At 44.2% G+C, this 22,716-nt stretch overlaps 1 protein-coding gene across 1 annotated transcript; it reads right to left on the bottom strand.

Annotated features, from left to right (window-relative positions):
• Nucleotides 1-962: 962 nt before the first annotated feature.
• On the bottom strand, nt 963-22,318 carry LOC124278360 (carbonic anhydrase-related protein-like). The gene is made up of 8 exons (XM_046714083.1): nt 22,045-22,318; nt 15,060-15,249; nt 5,777-5,971; nt 4,471-4,595; nt 2,026-2,121; nt 1,585-1,647; nt 1,448-1,499; nt 963-1,168 (listed from the first exon to the last, which is right to left on the bottom strand). The coding sequence occupies exons 1-8, from the start codon at nt 22,090-22,092 to the stop codon at nt 963-965; spliced, it is 975 nt and encodes a 324-aa protein (XP_046570039.1). The 5' UTR covers nt 22,093-22,318.
• Nucleotides 22,319-22,716: the final 398 nt, after the last annotated feature.

The following is a 22,716-nucleotide window of genomic DNA, read 5'->3' as shown; positions in this document are numbered from 1 at the left end:
GCAGCTTACTTTCTGTAGGCACTTACAAACGCTTTAAACCATCTTATACACACTGGGTTTTAAGCAAAATACCCCGGTAGATTATTTTTAAATTATGGTGGTGGTGGTGGTGAAATTGGGTTTAAAGTCGTGCTTGAGAATATTTCGCTCATATGACGACGTGCATGCGTGTGTATGTGTATGTGCGGTTGCTTGTACTAGCCCAGACTGAAGCTGGTTTTATAATGCTTGCCCACTGAGATACCATGCCGCAGTGAAGCATGAATACCCCACTCAGACACATTATACTGACTCCAAGCCGACCAGTCCTTGTTGTACCCATTAATGCCGAGCGCCAGGCAGGGACCAATAAGTACCATATTTTAACGTCTTTTGGTATGACGCGGTCGGGGATCGAACCCGCGACCTTCCGCACTCCGGGCGGACGCTCTAACCACTACACCACGGAGGCGGTCTTTAAATTATGTGTTCCATAATATAGAAGAAAAACATATACCCTGATAGAATGGATCATTGTTTATAGTGAGTTGGGGCGGTGGGGTAACCTAGTGGTTAAGCGTTGGCTCGTCACGCCGAAGACCCGGGTTCGAATCCCCACATGAGTACAATGTGTGAAGCCCATTTCTGGTGTCCCCCGCCGTGATGTTGCTGGAATATTGCTAAAAGCGGCGTAAAACCAAACTCAGTCAGTCAGTCAGTTATAGTGAGTGAGTGTAGTTTTACGTCGCACTCAGGTATATTCCAGCTATATGGCGGCGGTCTGTAAATGGTCGGGTCTGGACCAGACAATCCAGTGATCAACAGCATGAGCATCAATCCGCGGAATTGTGATACGATGACATGTGTCAACCAAGTCAGCGTGCCTGATCACACGATCCGGTTAGTCGCCTCTCACAACAAGCATGGGTTATTAAAGATCAATTCTAACCCGGATCTTCACGGGTGATCATTGCTTATATCCATCATCGGATTGTCTGACTGGATGAAATGCACCCCGACGTCACACAGCAGGAACATTGCTGCAACATTAAAGTCGATGAACACATCTTGTGTACCTGCGGATGTGAGATCATTAGAGGGTACCGGAATAGGATCCACGTCACCTCTTCGCTACAAGGGGGCGCTGTGAGCGAGCCGTCGTACGTCCAGAAATCTCTTAGCGAAGGGTCTGAAAGTAAACATACAGCTCTTGGTGAACACTTACACGAAACAGGAGAAAAACTTTTTATGACATGACAAAAGTCACGAGACAGTGGCTACATGTGTGACCTTTGACCAGTACCTGCTACACGCATGTACCTACGCATGTAACACATGACTGTATAGGACACCGGATGACACATGCATGCGACACGTGTCTACGTATGTGACAAATAACTATTAGGAACATGTGATTTTGTACGTGACATTCACAGCATGTGACATGTGAAAATTACTTCGCACCTACCCGGGAGGAGGCACGCAGGGTTGAAACCGGTCAGTAGGGATTTCTGACGACCCTAAACAAAAAAATAATAATGATTTTTCCAAATGAATTTGAATATTTGATAAAATTTCTTAGATTGGTATTAGAGCATCGACTACCTTATAATGGACATCCTCCAGACCGTCGGTGATAGCTCGTAATCCTTGATGCTCCCGGCCTATCTGCAGACAGAAACGTCAGTGAATGATGATTATTGTGTTAATATATTTAGAGGTATTCGACAATATCACGGCGGGGCACATGTCAAATAAGAGACCCCATCGCCCCTCAGAAATATAAACACAAACACACCTTTTGAATTATTAGATAGATGCAATTCAATTCCTACACTTAAAAAGTAAAGGTATATCGAAGAGCGCCTGTCAGTTTGGTTTAAAGAACGAACCGTGTTTTCTGCGACAATATTCAAACCATATCACGGCATTCGGAATACACTTCGTTCACCTTCGATTTTCAAAATATTTTTCATTTTTCAATAATATGTTTTTGAAACAGAGACTGCTTCCAGTCTAGACATTGATCCTGTATATGTCACTCACCTGCGTGAATAGAGATACAATAGCCACGCCTCCTGGCCTACCCAAGGCGTCCTCCAGGTTGTCATGGTGACGGGTATTCCAGTGGACAAGTTGCACCTAATAGATAAAGACAAACCATTTATATATGCACGCGTGGATGTGTGCAGTGCAACTAAATATCAGATGTGGTATAACTATATTTCATGAGGAGTATCAAGTTTAACGTCCACATTAGACATTGAAGATTCCTTGTTAAATATTCCAGTCTTTTGTACACGTATATATATATATATATATATATACATACCTCTGTTTCAAAGAAACGTTTACTCAAAGAATGTTTAAAGCGGTGTGATCATAACGTTGCAACGAACTACGTCATTACATTAATGAGAAGTCGGCATGTCATACTGCATTCGTCACCACTCTATTCTATTTGTTGGCTTCATGACCATTCGTCCATTCGTGAGTCAAAATCGTGACCCACTCGTCCCCTTTGACCGTTTAGAAGGTCACGGAAAGACCCGAGCTGTGACGAATACTACAAGGGCAATTCGTGACTAACTCGTGCCATTCGAAATTAACCTGCATTTAGGTTACGGAAAGGTCCGAGCACTGATAATGTTGCAATGTGTCGTCTTGTCCAGGATGCACCAGGTCACGATTGCTTTTTGCAGACTACGAAAAGACGACAGCGGCGACGACTGCTGCCAGAAGGTATCAACTTGTCCTTGAATGTCCCCAGCTTGTGACGAATGTTACTTAGGTAACGGTAGGATGCGAGCTATGACAGACGCTGCAAGGAGCCTTCAGCTAGTGGTGTCACTACTGTAGACATCTGTATGTCATCAGACAATATGTCACGATGTAAAAATGAAATCGTGCTGATGTAGATGAATCAAAGATTTGTCCCCGACCCGGGCAGGATGTTACACCCTGCACCAGGGCTTATGACAGTCTGACAATGACAGTCTGACAACAGACGTGTAGAATACATCCACCGTATCCCATACCTAAGTTTGTCTGTTGCCTAGCGCTCCACACAGCGATATTCTCGCTATAGGATGGTGGCCTGGCCCGTTAACATGAGTCAAGTCAAAAGCTGTCTGGGTGCGAGGAAATGCCGACTATAAAGTCACAGAGGATTATCTCCGTATCGACTTTGTCGCTTAGCTCGGTATTCCCAGGGAGGCCATAATTATCACTCTCTTGGTAATCGACGATGCCGAGATTCCATTGGTTCCACTGAGTGACTTTGTTGATGTGTATGTCGTCGCGTTTAACGCTGCTCGCGTCATCAGCCATTTGTCTGTCTGCCAGAAACGTAATTCTCAGACCATTGTGACAGTGTTGAAATTATCACTAACCTGGTCTTTTACTCAGTGAAAAGCTTTCAATAATTTTGCCGTCCATTTCGCTCAAATCACGACATATGCCCGTAAACAAATCTCAGGTTAGATTGTATACCGAATAAAGTGCGAAATAAAGATTGCGAGCACCCTCTATTATTCCCACCTTTTAACGTGCAACTATATTATCATTCAAACTCGCTCTATTCGGTGCATATCTGTAGCCCGAATTGTAAATGAGAATTCACCAGGTTTTGTGATACGCAAGGTAATGCCGAGCGCCACTGGCATAAATTGAGTTTCTTCAACGGTTAGATACATATTTCAGAACGTCAGCCGAGCCGAGGGTATGATTTACTGTCACACGGGGATCGAAGGTCCTAGACCTTCCGCCTATGGTGTGACTTTGTTGATCCGGGAACGCTGCTCGCGTCATCAGATTTGTCTGTCTGTCAGAAACGTAATACTCAGACCATTGTGACTATTGAAGTCTGTTTTTGCAGTGAAAACGTACCGATGAATTTCACTCTAAACAAAAAGGTAAATCAGAATAAAGTGAAATTAAGATTGCGAATCCTCATAATTTTACCTTGCCAAATGAACATTCAAATCTCAGAATTTTATTCAACTTAGGATAAAGTTGTTTAACAAACGATCATAGTTTCAAATCGCTATTATTGGTTTGTGTTACAAGGGGTATGCACTTTAAATGAAACATCGAGAACAAGTAGTGTTGGGTTAAGTTAACGCTCATCACGTACCGCACGTGCTTTGTTTCACTGTTCCATCTACTGCGTTCACCCCCTTGTAATACAAACCAATAATAGCGATTTGAAACTATGATCGTTTGTTAAACAACTTTTATCCTAAGTTGAAAAAAATTCTGAGATTTAAATGTTCATATGGCAAGGTAAAATTATGAGGATTCGCAATCTTAATTTCACTTAACTTGATTTACGTTTTTGTTTAAAGTGAAATTCATCGGTACGTTTTCACTGCAAACATACTATAGTCGCAGTGGAAAACAACGTTCACCAACACACCTGGTCTTTCACCCCACGCCTCCCCACCCCGTTCGATGTATCCATTTACTAGCATGGTGTTTTGACATACTTACCTCCATTGGAAACGCCTTGTTGTTGACGGTATGTTCGGAGCCCCGGGAGTCATCCCGACCCCAATGGAATCGGATCTCCCCCAGTTCGTACTCACTCCCGTGGGACAGGGGACCCCCGCTCAACACTGTCGGAAGCAACAGAACAACTTGTAAACATACATCTCTGTGTGTGTGCAGCGCTGTGCTTGTAGAAAGGGAAGAACTTACAGATGTCAACTGTTCTGTTATAAGGATATGTTGTTTTCAGAACAAACCTTTGAGGATATACTAAAGCTCCGCGGTCTGACCATTTCAGCTTCGATCTGAACATGATGACGTGGGGTTAGAGTGCCCCATGTAAACAAATGCCGCTTGTCAACAACAACGCCGCAGCTAACAATTCCCAGCTGCTGTTTGAGGTGAAGTGAGGTGAGGTGAAATTGGGTTTAACGTCGTGCTTGAGAATATTTCGCTCATATGACGACGTGCATGCGTGTGTATGTGTATGTGCGGCTGCTTGTACTAGCCCAGACTTAAGCTGGTTTTATAGTGCTAGCTCACTGAGATACCATTCCGCAGTTAAGCATGAATACCCCACTCAGACACATTATACTGACTCCGAGCCGACCAGTCCTTGTTGTACCCATTAATGCCGAGCGCCAGGCAGGGACCAACAAGTACCATATTTTAACGTCTTTTGGTATGACGCGGTCGGGGATTGAACCCGCGACCTTCCGCTCTCCGGGCGGACGCTCTAACCACTACACCACGGAGGCAGTTGTAGCTGTTTGAAAATTGTCGAGTCCAGTCAGCAACTGAAAACATTACATTGGGTTAAGATGAGCCGCCATCTTGGCACCACAACAACAAAAAATTGTTGTTTAACGCCGCACTCAGCAGTATTCCAGCTACATGGCAGCGGTCTGTAATCAAAACAGTCTGGACCAATGATCAATATCATGAGTATCAATCAACTCAAGTTGGATACGATGACATGAGTCAACCATGTCAGCGAGCCTGACCATCGATCCCGTTAGTTGTCTCTTACGACAAGCATGGGTTGCTGAAGACCAATTCTAACCCACAATAGGCCATCTGGGTACGATGATACGCCATCGAAGAGCGATGGTTTGCCCTGCAATATGTTGATTCGCAATGGCTTGTTACACATCCCAAGAGGTGATGCAAAATTTGGAAATTCTCATTTGGACTGTCCTTGTTTCCTTTGCGACACATCTTAAATCAGTGTTCGTATTTATCATGACGCACGAAAACGCAATCAAATTTTGAAATACAAAAAGCTGGAATGGAAACTTGCTGAAATTACCTTGCTTTGACCTCGGGTAGATGACCAATGTGTGACCGTTGTTAAATATATCGGTGTCACGTGATGTGCTGTATGCGAAGGTCATCTGACAGTTGTTCAATGAAGGGTCATACACGGCGTCATGTGATAGCAGGTTCACCGGCGACTGACGTTTTCCCGTTGCTTCTGGGTACATAACTTTCCATTCTGAACAGTCTGCGAACAAAATTATTATTTCTGAATATCAATCACTGAAAATCAATCACTGAATATTAATCGCATATCAATCCCTTACACTAGGGTGGACTAACATTTAAGTCCAGACTGACTGACTGAGTTTGGTTTTTACGCCGCTTTTAGCAATATTCAAGCAACATCACGGCGGGGGACACCAGAAATGGGCTTCACACATTGTGCCCATGTGGGGATTCGAACCCGGGTCATCGGCGTGACGAGCCAACGCTTTAACCATTAGGCTACCCACCGCCCCTTTAAGTCCAGAGGCTGAGGCGATCTGGGCTTGCCAAATTATTCCAAACTTCAGTCAGTTTAATTTGTAAGTGTGGTGGTAGTGATGTCCTGTATTTTTATTTTGCTTTTTTGTGTCACAACTGAAATGAATTCAACTCATATAGATTCATTACACACACACACGCGCGCGCGCGCGCACACACACACACACACATACACATAGACAGGATCATAATGTAATGTATGGAGATGGATGTATCTTCTACGTAGAGGTAAGATATCATCTAAGTAAATGAAAGTAACGTCTACGTACAATTATGTTTTTACAGAGTGTGGCCCTCATACGGTTAGACCAATGCGCTGAATGTTTCAGATCGTACCACACTGGGCAGGCTACCATGACATCTGCAGGGCAGGTACAAACATAAAGCTATGTCCCCGCGTTTGATGGTGGATTAAAATAAAACAAATAAGAATATAATATTTGACGGTGATATAATATACTTGTGTTTTTCACCTTAACTTGTGTTTCAGCAACTGTTTCAGGCGCATAACGTTTTGATAACGTTTATAATTTTATGATTTTATCAATTATTTTGCCAGACACTTAATCACTAGCTACGCATGTGGTTAATGCTCACCCTCGAAATCAAAGCTATTTTTTAATAAAGCTTATATGGACGTTTGTTTTGACGATTAGTCATGACCTTTTGAGAACGACTTAATTTCAGTTTTTATCGTTGACAGTTTAGGATAACCTAATTCAACCCTTTCTTCATGCTACGCTTCCCCGACGCTGACTTGCAGTATACGACCTACAGTTTTTCTTGTAAGGGATGGCAACCCTTAGCGCACCTTGGTCGTGGGAACACGAGCAGACAATTAACATTCCAACGTTTGTCGGGTCTGCTTGTAGTACATACCTAAGAGATGATAAATCTATTCTCACTTTGTGTATACATTATACGACAATGGTGACTGTATACATGGAGCACGACTCGACTGAGCAATTGTACGGATCAGAAGACTGGCGTTGAAATGAACAAATCGAAAAAGTTCGAGCATTTTGTGTCAAGAATACCTTTTTGAATAACAGGTGATAAAGGTATAAAACATCACTGTGTTGGTCGCCGTTTTGGTGATATATCTGAAACCAATTAATTTTTATCCAGTTACATGGGCGGATCCAGGAATTTTAAAAAGGGGGTGGGTGGTTAAAATCACCCGAACCCCCTTGGCTCCGCCAACGCAAATTTTTTTTTTCAATGTGGACTTAAGTCATTTTTCAGGGGGGGGTGGGGGTGGTCCGAACCCCTGAACCACCCCCCCACCCGCCACTGAGTTATAAGATCAAAATTTTAAAAGCGACTGATGACTGGGAGTGAATTTAGTTTCACATGGCCTATTACAATATCCTATCGACATTACAACATGTGCGTTGTTTGGGGTTGTTTTGCGTGTGTGTGCATGCGCGCGTGCGTGCGTGCGTGGGTGCGTGCGTTTATGGGTGGTCGTTGTGGTGGTCGTACTGCATGGTTATATCAATGCCTTATGCAAGAAGAACTGTGATGGATATGGTGAGGATAAAGCCATTTCTGGTTTCCCCCGCCGTGATGTTGCTGGAATATTGCTAAAAGCGGCGTAAAACCAAACTCAGTCAGTCAGTCAGTGAGGATAAAGAGGATCACTTCCCCCCCCCCCGTGACATATAGATGATAATAGATTACTACATTAGTGGGGTGATTACCACATGGATTCTTAACAATCTGAAGCGTCCGCCCAGAGAGCGGAAGGTCGCGGGTTCGATCCCCGACCGCGTCATACCAAAAGACGTTAAAAAATGGTATTTGTTGGTCCCTGCCTGGCGCTTGGCATTAATGGGTACAACAAGGACTGGTCGGCTCGGAGTCAGTATAATGTGTCTGAGTGGGGTATTCATGCTTCACTGCGGCATGGTATCTTAGTGGGCTAGCACTATAAAACCAGTTTTAGTCTGGGCTAGTACAAGCAGCCGCACATACACGTACACACGCATGCACGTCGTCATATGAGCGAAATATTCTCAAGCACGACGTTAAACCCAATTTCACCTCACCTCACCTCACCTCACCTTAACAATCTGACATGGTTGGAAACATCGCTAAGATACACAACTTAATTCGTTCTGTATAACAGCCTACACACTCCAACGAGGAAAATGAATGTGTTTGGTACATAAAGGATATCTTCAGTGTGATGCATGTGAACACGTGGCAGAATTTATGTCAACAAAACAACAACACGAGGTCAGTGTATACTGTGAAACCTCGATCCTCATCCACGTGGCCACCAAGGTATAATGGGGTGACGGGTAGCCTCATTCGTCACCACTCGCCCCTTTCCGTAACCTCCAAGAAGATTCGGCTTGTCCCGGAATAACACGAGCTGGTCACGAATGGGGTAGCCTATTGGTTAAAGCGCTCGCTCGTCACGCCGAAGACCCAGGTTCGATTCGACATATGGGTACAATGTGCGAAGCCCATTTCTGGTGTCCCTTGCCGTGATATTGCTGGAATATTGTTAAAAGCGGACGTTGTGCAGACGTGAGCCTTGGCATACCATGCGTTGCAATAGCCGTTTAATTTTTTGAATGATCGCAAGGGCAGGGGTTGAGCTTTCCAAAGTGACAGTATTGTGTGGCATTCATTTGCTCTGTTTCTCTTTCCCGGAATGCACGTGCAACAACGTATTGCACGTCTCAAGGACGAACCCACTGACGTCACAGAACGTGGCACGTGCATGCATGTTGGATACATGTCATTAATCTCTGAGTTTGAATCCTTATGTGTCTACACAGGTTTGATCAATTTATATTTTAAATTTTTGCATGCACATTTTCTTTATGTGCCTAGTATAGATGGAATATTGCTGAATGTGACGTAAAACTAAACTCACTCACTCACTCCAAAAAAGCTGACATGTCGTGATAGAGGTCAAGTATCATTCAGTGCGGAGCTAAACAATCCCTACTCATAACTGTGAGTGAGTTTAAGCTTAATCAGTTAACCACACCTTAGACACACAGAATTCCCCTGTCGTACAATAAGGACTTACCACAATGTCATTTGGCTCTTGAAACACTAACACATGTTCCCATGCAAATGTAACATCTAAATGGGTCACAAATCGGACGGAAGCTATTTTTGTCCCACCACTTCAAACGGAAACGCAACTTCCTAGATCGTTTATCCTCTACAGATGCGAGCATCGATCAATACACGTTGACAGTAACGGCACAGCACTACACCATTAGGCGACATGAGCATCTGTTGTCGCCCACCACTGTAATATCATAACCTTGATAATTATGTATTTGCATACAACCTTGCAAGTAAATGTTCAAAAAGGGAACTATATTTCACTTGAATTAACACAATTCTCTGTCTTCGGTGTCATCAGCAACATGCGACACATGCGACATACTCCACGGCGGATTTATCAGTAAAATGCCATTTTGTTTGCCATGACAACGGTAGGACACACGATCACAAATCAATACATAATATCGTTGATGCATTCAGACAATGTCGAGGCTTCACGACATACTACTAACGTTGTGACAAAGACGAGATAACTACTAGTACTTTTCGGAATGCTAATTTAAAAAGTTAAAGTTAAATAGATTTAAAGAGTACGTACTTGAAGTCACGCCTTCCAGTTGAACAACATTGGCTCTCTGGAGCTTCCCTTTAACGCGCGTAGAGGTATCCATGACTTGGTCAACTGATGGGAGGGGCGGGGGACGCTGGACGGGCCCGGGACACTGGGGCTGGTTCTGGGTGTAGTGCAACACAGAGGCTACCCGTATCTCCCATGCATGCCTCCTGATAACACGGCTGCACATTAACGGCAGCTATCGGATACCCGTGAACAATGCGCACGCATCGTATATCATTTATCGGTATCTAGGTGTGGCTCTCGCGGGACGCAGATGTAATGTCCAGCCTTCTGATGGCAACTGGACAGAAGTGACCATGTTCCCATGTCTCTCCCGTTACGTTGTCAGTATGGGCGTGTCTCTATAACGAGACGATGGTTTAATGGGGCTAATTAAGGCTGGATCTACCTGTTGTATATTCTCCAGCTGTCACAGCCAGACCAACCCGCGTGGCCATCAAATATCGATTTACGCAATCCCAATATGCAGTGACAATTAGAGTAATTATATATCAACGTGAGCCTAATCAACCATTGATCAAATCGTGAGATTAAGGGATTAGGTGGTGCAGCCTGGCGAGGTGACGGTCATTCAAGTTAAGGTACATCATTAGTTGGAAGAAAGTACTTTCATTAAAATGTTTCACAATGGAAACTCGTATGACATACAGGGGGGTCACTTACTTTGTACATGACATGCAGGGGGATCACTTACTTTTTTACATGACATACGAGGGGTCACTTACTTTTTTACATGACATACAGGGGGTCACTTACTTTGTACATGACATACAGGGGGGTCACTTACTTTGTACATGACATACGAGGGGTCACTTACTTTGTACATGGCATACAGGGGGGTCACTTACTTTGTACATGACATACGAGGGGTCACTTACTTTGTACATGACATACAGGGGGTCACTTACTTTGTACATGACATACAGGGGGGTCACTTACTTTGTACATGACATACAGGGGGTCACTTACTTTGTACATGACATGACATAAGGGGGTTACTTACTTTGTACATGACATACAGGGGGGTCACTTACTTTGTACATGACATACAGGGGACTCACTTACTTTGTACATGACATACAGGGGGTCACTTACTTTGTACATGACATACAGGGGGGTCACTTACTTTGTACATGACATACAGGGGTCACTTACTTTGTACATGACATACAGGGGGGTCACTTACTTTGTACATGACATACAGGGGGTCACTTACTTTGTACATGACATAAAGGGGTCACTTACTTTGTACATGACATAAAGGGGGTCACTTACTTTGTACATGACATACAGGGGTCACTTACTTTGTACATGACATACAGGGGGTCACTTACTTTGTACATGACATACAGGGGTCACTTACTTTGTACATGACATACAGGGGGTCACTTACTTTGTACATGACATACAGGGGGTCACTTACTTTGTACATGACATACAGGGGGTCACTTACTTTGTACATGACATACAGGGGGTCACTTACTTTGTACATGACATACGAGGGGGTCACTTACTTTGTACATGACATACAGGGGGGGTCACTTACTTTGTACATGACATACAGGGGGTCACTTACTTTGTACATGACATACAGGGGGTCACTTACTTTGTACATGACATACAGGGGGGTCACTTACTTTGTACATGACATACAGGGGGGTCACTTACTTTGTACATGACATACAGGGGGGTCACTTACTTTGTACATGACATACAGGGGGGTCACTTACTTTGTACATGACATACAGGGGGGTCACTTACTTTGTACATACATTTTAGGGGGTTGGTCATTCAAATTGTATATGCTTTTCCATAAAAATCATCATCACCCCCTTAGCCATAACTTATGAACGGTCCCTCGGTGAGTGAGTTGGGTTTAACGCCACTTTGAACTAAATAGGTTATAACACAGCCTGTCAGCTTAATGATGGCGGATACCCAGAAGTGATGCAGGACTGAGATGTCTACCACTTCGATACAAAACAACAACGAACAGACCATGTTGACAGACTTAGAAACACAATCGGAGAGGACATTGATTAGAAACAAAGACCATAGGTGTCTGGCGTGACCAGGGGAAGCAACTCTGTTCTTGAAGCGAACTGATGTGCCATAGACTATTTGCCGTCCGTGTCCTGTCCCCAGACCAGTAGAACAGACCAGTAGAACAGACCAGGAGAACAGACCAGTAGGTGTTGGAGGAGTTCAGAGACTGTAGCCATGGTGATGACTGATTGGTGCACAGCCCTACAGTTGTAACACGCTATATTTGGGATTACACTTTCTCAGTAAAGTACAGATTCTAGTACTTTTGGGGGTTGAGTTCCATCCGGGATTCGAACCCACACTCTCAGAGTGAAGCACCTAATCGCCAGCACACAAAGTCAGCGATCTAACCCACTCAGCCAGCGCACCTTCCACAGATTTGGACTTGATCAGGCTGACTTTGTGTGCTGGGGATTAGCTGTCTGATTCTGTGAGTGTGGGTTCGAATGCCTCTAAGGTATTTTCAAAGAGCACACATTTCCTAAGCTTCCCACTATTGCTCGTCTCATTTCCACTCCACAATTGTCTGGCCTCTTGGTCCAGAGAGTCTACCATGATGACAAACTCGGCATTTCAGAAAGCGGAGATCATAACCTTTACATCAGTCTCCTTTCTTTGGTGTTGGTAGATTCACGAGATATGCCTGATGCGTTTATTATCAGATGTCAGAAACCCAACAAGCTATTGTCTTAAATGCCAAAGAGTCCGCGATAATGAAATATTCTATCCCTCCTGGAAAAGGCTTACTGAAGAAACAATATGGCGTCTTTCTCTGGCCGGTCATCACTATGTAATCGTGGATTCTCTACATCATCTCTGGTGTTCTATAAACTCCAATTCCATTACGGAAAGAGGCGTCCGGCCGTAGTGTTGTACTCAACTGACTCAGGTTTGGATTTTTTTTAACCCCATAATATCATTTAATGCCCAAAACAAACGTTTTCAGTGTTACTCCATTCATTCTAAATGACGCTCAGAGCTATCAACTGTCTTTAAGACGATCTCTTACACTTCTTTATGTGCGAATGTCTCCATAATATGAATAATTTACTCATTAGCTTTCAATTATTCATATCAACTCAAAATAAGAAGAAAAGTATTAATGATTAATTTAATGAATTATCAATATATTCAGATATTGCATTCCCCTACAAATGAAGGTGTTTCGACTCACACATGCACATGAGCTACTGTACAACAAATACCAACCTAGTGTAGTTTCACGACCATAGATTGGTGCGTTTTGATACTATCGTTATACATGTCCAATGATAAATTTCATGTATAATCAACTTTATAAATGGTATATGTTCTATTTCACTTTAAAAACTGACAAACCGAAAGGAGAGAGGGGGGGGAGGTATCATGTACTCTGATCTCTTCGATTGTCCAATGGACCAAGTCTAATTTTGGGAGTATTGATATCAGAAGAAAATTTCCAGTAAATTGATTACGTACGTTTAAACACAGCACATATATCTCTTCCGGTACCAACTACACTGTCCAAGAGAACAGCCCAGTTCGGATACCGCATGCCGTTAGAATCTCCAGGATTATCGAAACCATATCGAACACAAGCAAATCAATACTAATAAACCAGAAAATATCCCCAGTGGCACCAGTTGCCATGGTGACAATGCTATCATATCAGATTTGCAATACTTTGAACAGCATTATTACAGGAGATGTGCCACGTCAGTGACAAGGCTGGAATGTGATGTATTATTCATACCCGAACAGACTAGTGACACCGTTATGAAACGCCGTGGCAGTATGTATGCTAACACGTGTCTCATAGGGCTGTTACTACAGTTATAGATAGGTCGTGTTCGAGGCAGCTGTTGTTGTCTCTGAGTTACATTCAGCTGCACAGAGGTACACCCTGTTACAGACAAATGTAGATAGGTCGTGTTACATCCAGCTGTAGATACAGTGAGTGAGTGAGTTTAGTTGTACGCCGCTTTTAGCAATATTTCAGCAATATCACGGCGGGGGACTGTAGATACAGAGTGTTACTGACGGCTGCATGTACCTTTGTGTAACAGACAGGTGTAGATACACCTGGTTAGACAGGTGTAGATAGTCCGTGTTACAGACAGGTGTAGAAAGTCCGTGTTGCAGACAGCTGTAGATAGTCCGTGCTGCAGCCAGCTGTAGAAAGTCCGTATTACAGTCAGCTGTCGAAAGTCCGTGTTGCAGACAGCTGTAGATAGTCCGTGTTACAGACAGCTGAAGATAGTCCGTGTTACAGGCAGCTGTAGATAGTCCGTGTTGCAGACAGCTGTAGATAGTCCGTGTTGCAGACAGCTGTAGATACAGACAGCTGTAGATAGTCCGTATTATAGACAGCTGTAGAACGTCCGTGGTACAGACAGCTGTAGATAGTCCGTGTTACAGACAGCTGTAGATAGTCCGTGTTACAGACAGCTGTAGATAGTCCGTGTTGCAGACAGCTGTAGATAGTCCGTGTTGCAGACAGCTGTAGATAGTCCGTATTACAGACAGCTGTAGAAAGTCCGTATTACAGTCAGCTGTAAGCGCCTCTGAGTTACATGTAGCTGTATACACCACGTATTAAACACAGCTGTAGATACGCCGTGTTACAGACAGACGCAGGTGCCCCTGTTTTACATCCAGACACCAGTGCTACATGCAGCTGTAGACAACAACTATTACATGCAGCTGTAGGTACGCTTTGATACATACAACTGCAGATAGCCCGTGTTACACTGACTGACTGACTGACTGAGTTTGGTTTTACGACGCTGATTGAGTTTAGTTTTACGCCGCATTTAGCAATATTCCAGCAATATCACGGAGGGGGACATCAGAAATGGGCTTCATACATTGTACCCATGTGGGGAATCGAAACCGGGTCTTCGGCGTGACGAGTGAACGCTTTAACCACTAGGCTACCCCACCGCCCGACCCCGTGTTACAGAGAGCTACAGATGCCTCTGTGTAACACACAGCCCGTCTTACCTACAGCTATACATGCCTCTGTAATATTACATACAGCTGCATGTGGGAGGCCCTTGTCTCAGTATACAGCTGCCCCCGACTCACTTACGTTTGTACATGTAACGGTCCGTCCACTCCTTCATGGTTGGGTCCAACGTTATTATTCCAGCTGAGAGACTGTTGGAGAGTCGGCGGTGTTGTGCGTCCCGGGGGTAGGGGATGGTGCTGCTGGAGTTGCGACGGGTGTCGTTTGACGGCTGCATGGTCGTCGTTCCTGGCAGGGGTAGTGTGGAAAGTACCTGAAACGGACGTGACAGCCAATTAAAAAAGGAGAATAAATCTTATTATTCCTTTAATAACAGGTGCATGTAATCACGTTGTAGGCTATGTAACAGGTGAATGTGACACTGGTGTGCATCAAAGGTGAATCTAACCTACTGTATGTTTTAACGGGTGAATATCACCATTTTGTTGATAAATTGTTGATAACAGCTATTACGAGGAGAGTAAGATTGCTGAAACTGAACGACAGGGTTCGATTCCACGAATGGGTACAATGTATATGTGTATATGTTCTATTCCTCAGTCAGCTGACAGTTCTGACGATGATCAAACATATAAACTGAAGACAATGTTCCAGTCATCTGATATCCTCAATAAGCCTCTAGCAAATTACATCACAGGTGCTGTCAATCGATCGTGATATGTGTGACACATTTGAGATGCCGCTCCACACAGTCTTCAAACCATATTTGTTTTAACTGTATACCTGGGTTCATATCATACTTCATTACTGTATTAAACAGAGCCTCTTTCTGGCGTCATCTGCCGATTAGAATATAGATGTAAGTGGCATAACACATACTCACTGAGTATAGTACGACACTTTACTAAACTGACGGGCGAAAGAAAGTATACACGCTCGTTAGATGGTGGCTACACATGAAAAAACAAAACAAGGAACCGTTATTCGATGGTGGCGTATTCCACACGGGTATGATAATTGAGTGAGTGAGTGAGTGTTGTCTTGCGCCGCTTTAGCAATATTCCAGCAATATTATGGCGGGGGACACCAGAAATGGAATTCACACATTGTACCCATGTGGGGAATCGAACCCGGGTCTTCGGCATGACGAGCAAACGCTTTAACCAATGGGCTACCCCACCGCCCCGGTGTAATAATTGTGTTTTGAACCTTAAGATTACAGTGTTACGGCGACTGCCGACTAACAACCTAATAACAACATTGTGATAATGTAATCTTTTTCTTACAACCAATTTACAAGTGTATGATGTCTTCTGCCAGGCATTTCAACGCAAGAAATGTTGTTTATATCTTGGAAAAGGTACGGAGCACAGTTCGTCTGAACAGGCAAGATTGGACAAGAACATCAGGAAACATTGCCATAATTCTTGACACATTCATCTACAGATGACCTAATCGCTGCGCAGTGTTGTCTCCGCTTGCCGCTCCAGGATCCGTAGATTGTGTTTCGAATATAATTTTCGTTGTTTCCTGAGTCATTCCAGTGTTCGTGGGATTCAGTTAAGCGGCGAACAACTACGACAGTCTTTTTCCCTCTGTAGTGTGGCCTGAATCTTTCTTGGTTTTCCTTCCAAGCTATATTTTATCATGTCGTTATATACTGAAATCCCAATGACAGAGGTGTAAGCCCAACTCACTCACTAACGGAACAGATTGACTCGACAGTTACCGTATTTGATCTGTGTTGGTGCGACAAATATTGACGTGAGTCTGTAGAAACATGTTTGTAATGACCACTGACTAATTGTGTAGCTTGGCGTCTGTTAATACATCTGGAATAACCAAAACCTCCCATCACTTGCTAGTGCTTGATAGTATCCCTCCTGTTATCTTGGGTATACAGCAATGGTATATGGCATAGGACACACAACCAAGACCTCTCTAAGTCCGGCCACTGACAGGTAAATAACGGAGTACTCTTATCTCCAACATCCACGCGACTCGAGTGTCCTTGAGCTGTGTTGCAGATACGAACTGATGTGTACCAGGCAGCTATGTGATAACAGAGTTAGTAGATCACGTGCCACTGGATTACTCCGCTGCCAGAACATCAGCCCATTATTTAGTTCCGGCCACGGCTATGACAAGTAACATTTACAAGCCTATAGCGCTTAGAGATGAGTCGCTTGTTTCCCCTGCCCACCCACTGTTTGACTGAAGACGCCATGTACAAATACAATTTGTTTTACATCCGCTGACTCAGATGCGTACAGTGAGTGGGTGAGTTTAGTTTTACGCCGCACTCAGCAATATTCCAGCTATATGGCGGCGGTCTGCAAATGATCGAGTCTGGACCAGACAATCCAGGGATCAACAGCATGAACATCGATCTACGCAATTGGGATACGATGACAAGTGTCAACCCAGTCAGCAAGTCTGACCACCCGATCCCGTTAGTCACCTCTTGCGACAAGCATGGGTTACTGAAGATCAATTCTAGCCCGGACCTTTACGGGTTCAGATTTGTACAGACAGGGCATACAGGATTTAGAAAATGTTTTAGAAATGACCAATAGTTGCTGTTAGTTTGATGACTTAGCAACAATCCAGACTAGCTGAATAATATGACAGACAATCAACCATGTCACCCAGTTGACCACCCGATCCACTTGGTTGATATAATATGAGAGACAATCAACCATGTCACCCAGTTGACCACCCGATCCACCAGGTTGATATAATATGACAGACAATCAACCATGTCACCGAGTTGACCACCCGATCCACTTGGTTGATATAATATGACAGACAATCAACCATGTCACCGAGTTGACCACCCGATCCACCTGGTTGATATAATATGACAGACAATCAACCATGTCACCGAGTTGACCACCCGATCCACCTGGTTGATATAATATGACAGACAATCAACCATGTCACCGAGTTGACCACCCGATCCACCTGGTTGATATAATATGACAGACAATCAACCATGTCACCGAGTTGACCACCCGATCCACCTGGTTGATATAATATGACAGACAATCAAGCATGTCACCGAGTTGACCACCCGATCCACCTGGTTGATATATATATGACAGACAATCAACCATGTCACCGAGTTGACCATCCGATCCACCTGGTTGATATAATATGACAGACAATCAACCATGTCACCGAGTTGACCACCCGATCCACCTGGTTGATATAATATGACAGACAATCAACCATGTCACCGAGTTGACCACCCGATCCACTTGGTTGATATAATGAGTAACCATCCGCCCCGTTTGTGTACGACATCGCCGACTACCACCCAACAAGTACAACCTGGGCCCAATTCCAAGTCAACGTTAATGTACGAGCCTTACTTACGTTCATCTAAGCACTGAAATAACTTAAACGGGGCGCAACACTACAGGTATTAACCAAATTAACCTGAATCTCAACGGGTGAACGATTCATAAATGTTATATGTATATCTGAAAATATGACAATAAAAGCTGATTTTGCAAATTACGAGGTCACATGAATCTTTGGCTCCCTCATGCCGCGTGAATCTTATTTAGCAAAACATGACTCTTGCCCAGCGAACCAAGAAAGTCATTACCGTTGCTCGGCGGGGGTTGTTCAACACCAGAATGAAAGGCGCTCTGAGTGCGAACATGACAAAACAGCACACTGACCACACGTCTGCAGAACTGTAAGGAGATTGTTCTCCCACAGCTCGCTATATATTAAATGTTGTAAAAGTAAGGGCGGACCGGGTAGATATGACATTACTTGAGTGCGCGGAGGTAAACAAGTGTTCAAGAGTACATGATTACTCTGGACAGTGAGGCATGAAGTGTTTTATCTCGCGGCAATAAACTACACGTGTTGTCGAGATTGGCACGGAGTCTTTCCCGTAATTTCAATCTGGGGTACATGTTTATCTATATGCACCTTAACAGAAACACAACCTTCGTTTCACATTAATATGATACTCTAAAAATTACGTGTAGCTTGGAGGAAAGAAATAATCGTCCTGACTTTATTCCGAGCAGAGTGCTCGTGCTTCATGTATAACAAGACCCGACTACTTTTCTTTCAGTAGACCTAGCCAACTCCTACTCGAGTACTGAGTTTCTTTTTACGCCGCTTTTAGCAATATTCCAGCAACATCACGGCGGGGGACACCAGAAATGGGCTTCACACATTGTACCCATGTGGGGATTCGAACCCGGGTCTTCGGCGTGACGAGCCAACGCTTTGACCACTAGGCTACCCCACCGACCCCCTACTCGATTAAAGGCTTCACTCACTGATACTCGAGCAATAACTGGTTGTGCCCTATTTGTACTCTTGAGTAATGAACTAACAGGACCTCTGTTGATTTACTTAATCCACCCACCCCAAACTCGATTAATGTTTCTCAGCTGACTCAAACTGAAGAAATGGCTCTATCCGACTCCAACTCCATTTCAATATCTTGAATCTAACCAGACTTCTTCTCAGTTAATAGTTGCAAGCGATTTCTACTTGAGTAAATGGATAGTAATTTTATTCGACTCCAGTTCGAGTAATGGCTCCAACCGACACCCACTCGAGTAATGGATACATTCGACTCCTACTCTATGAATAGCTCCACTCTATACCTGCTCGAGAAATAGATCCATCACACTTTAGGAATTGCACAGCCCCACACCTATTCGAGTAATAGCTCCAACCGACAACTACTCGAGTAATGAATACATTCGACTCCTGCTCCATGAATGGCTCCACTCCATACCTGCTCCAGAAATGGATCCATCGGACTACTCCCACTCGAGTAATCTATGTATCCGTCTCGAGTAATGGTTCGAGTCCACACCTACTCGATGTATGGCTCCCCCCTACACCTACACCTACTCAAGCAATGGCTCCACCACAATCCTACTCAAGTAATATACTAGTATCTATCCGTCTCCTACTCGAATAATGACCCCCTACACCTACTCAAGCAATGGCTCCACCATAATCCTACTCAAGTAATATACTAGTATCTATCCGTCTTCTACTCAAGTAATGGATACACCACAATCCTACTCAAGTAATATATCTCCTACTCGAGTAATGACCCCCCTGCACCTACTCAAGCAATGGCTCCACCACAATCCGACTCAAGTAATATACTAGTATCTATCCGTCTCCTACTCGAATAATGGCTCCAGTCCACACCTAATCGAGTATTAGATCTATCCGAGTCCATCTGGGGTGATGGTTGACCCGAACTGTACTTGATCTACCGGACTGTACTTGATCCACCGGACTGTACTTGGTCTACAGGACTGTACTTGATCTACAGGACTGTACTTGATCTACCGGACTGTACTTGGTCTACCGGACTGTACTTGATCTACAGGACAGTACTTGATCTACAGGACTGTACTTGATCTACCAGACTGTACTTGATCTACCAGGACTGTACTTGATCTACCGGACTGGACTGTGCTTGATCTACCGGACTGTACTTGATCTACAGGACTGTACTTGATCTACCGGACTGTACTTGATCTACCGGACTGTACTTGATCTACAGGACTGTACTTGATCTACAGGACTGTACTTGATCTACCGGACTGTACTTGATCTACCGGACTGTACTTGATCTACAGGACTGTACTTGATCTACCGGACTGTACTTGATCTACAGGACTGTACTTGATCTACAGGACTGTACTTGATCTACCGGACTGTACTTGATCTACCGGACTGTACTTGATCTACAGGACTGTACTGTACTTGATCTACCGGACTGTACTTGATCTACAGACTGTTGTACTTGGACTGTACTGTACTTGATCTACCTGGACTGGACTGTACTTGATCTACCGGACTGTACTTGATCTACCGGACTGTACTTGATCTACACTGGACTGTACTTGATCTACAGATCTACAGGACTGTACTTGATCTACCGGACTGTACTTGATCTACCGGACTGTACTTGATCTACAGGACTGTACTTGATCTACAGGACTGTACTTGATCTACAGGACTGTACTTGGATCTACCGGACTGTACTTGATCTACACGGACTGTACTTGATCTACAGGACTGTACTTGATCTACAGGACTGTACTTGATCTACAGGACTGTACTTGATCTACCGGACTCTACTACCGGACTGTACTTGATCTACACTGACTGTACTTGATCTACCGGACTGTACTGTACTTGATCTACCGGACTGTACTTGATCTTGACACCGGACTGTACTTGATCTACAGGACTGTACTTGGTCTACCGGACTGTACTTGGTCTACCGGACTGTACTTGATCTACAGGACTGTACTTGATCTGTACTTGATCTACAGGACTGTACTTGGTCTACCGGACTGTACTTGATCTACCGGACTGTACTTGGTCTACCTGTACTGTACTTGATCTACCGGACTGTACTGTACTTGATCTACCGGACTGTACTTGATCTACCGGACTGTACTTGATCTACCGGACTGTACTTGATCTACCGGACTGTACTTGATCTACAGGACTGTACTTGATCTACCGGACTGTACTTGATCTACCGGACTGTACTTGATCTACAGGACTGTACTTGATCTACAGGACTGTACTTGGTCTACAGGACTGTACTTGGTCTACAGGACTGTACTTGGATCTACAGGACTGTACTTGATCTACAGGACTGTACTTGATCTACCGGACTGTACTTGGTCTACCGGACTGTACTTGATCTACAGGACTGTACTGTCTACTTGATCTACCGGACTGTACTTGGTCTACCGGACTGTACTTGATCTACAGGACTGTACTTGGTCTACCGGACTGTACATGGTCTACCGGACTGTACTTGATCTACCGGACTGTACTTGGTCTACCGGACTGTACTTGGTCTACAGGACTGTACTTGATCTACAGGACTGTACTTGATCTACCGGACTGTACTTGATCTATCGGACTGTACTTGATCTACCGGACTGTACTTGATCTACCGGACTGTACTTGATCTACCGGACTGTACTTGATAGATAACCTCACTCGTTCCTCCCCAACTAATACGATCTATCCAAGTGCCCGGCACCCATCTGAGTTCCCCATGTACAACCACAGAACCACCTACCTTCGATGTCCCTCCCTGAAGATGCACATGTCCGCTCGAGGTCTCCATGTTGTGATGGTACGCCAGACTCTGACTCACAACACTGTCTCCACCATCTGTTAAGATGTTTTCTCCTACACTCTATCTGTCCAGTATCACTAAACCAGCATCTGTGCCACACATAAACACACGTGCCCTACATACAACACGCCAGCATCACCGATACATTGATACGCATGATGCAGTGATGCATACTCCCAGCGTCTATAAACTCAGGTGGCTACTTTCTCGTCACCGACTGTCACACAGCCTCACGACAGCTCTAGACAGCGCTGTTTATCATGCCATGTCGGTGACACCGTAATGGAAGATTACCTCCATCACTGAGCTCCCTACAGCTGACGGCTCCACTCAATCAAGGCTATTTTGGTCTCAAGCGTCTAATGGACATTTCTTACAGGATTTTACCCGCTCCAAAACCCCAAGTGTCAATCAACAGCACAACTTTCATCAACGCCACAGGTGCAAAGCACTTTTTTTTTCAAATTGACAAATAAGTAAGTTAAGGGACAGTGCGTTTACGGTGACTCTTACCAATCGGATAAGCTGTTTACAAAAGAGCTGGGTTGTCACTACACAAAAGACATTCCTCGAGGACTTTACCTGGCCACCGTTCTGGGCTCAGCCTTCGTC

This window comes from Haliotis rubra, unplaced genomic scaffold (assembly GCF_003918875.1).
Source record: "Haliotis rubra isolate DU_JTF1 unplaced genomic scaffold, ASM391887v1 Scf235, whole genome shotgun sequence".
Taxonomy (NCBI): Eukaryota; Metazoa; Mollusca; class Gastropoda; order Lepetellida; family Haliotidae; genus Haliotis; species Haliotis rubra.
Note: the sequence above shows the minus strand (reverse complement) of the source record. Positions and strands in the feature narration are given on the sequence as shown.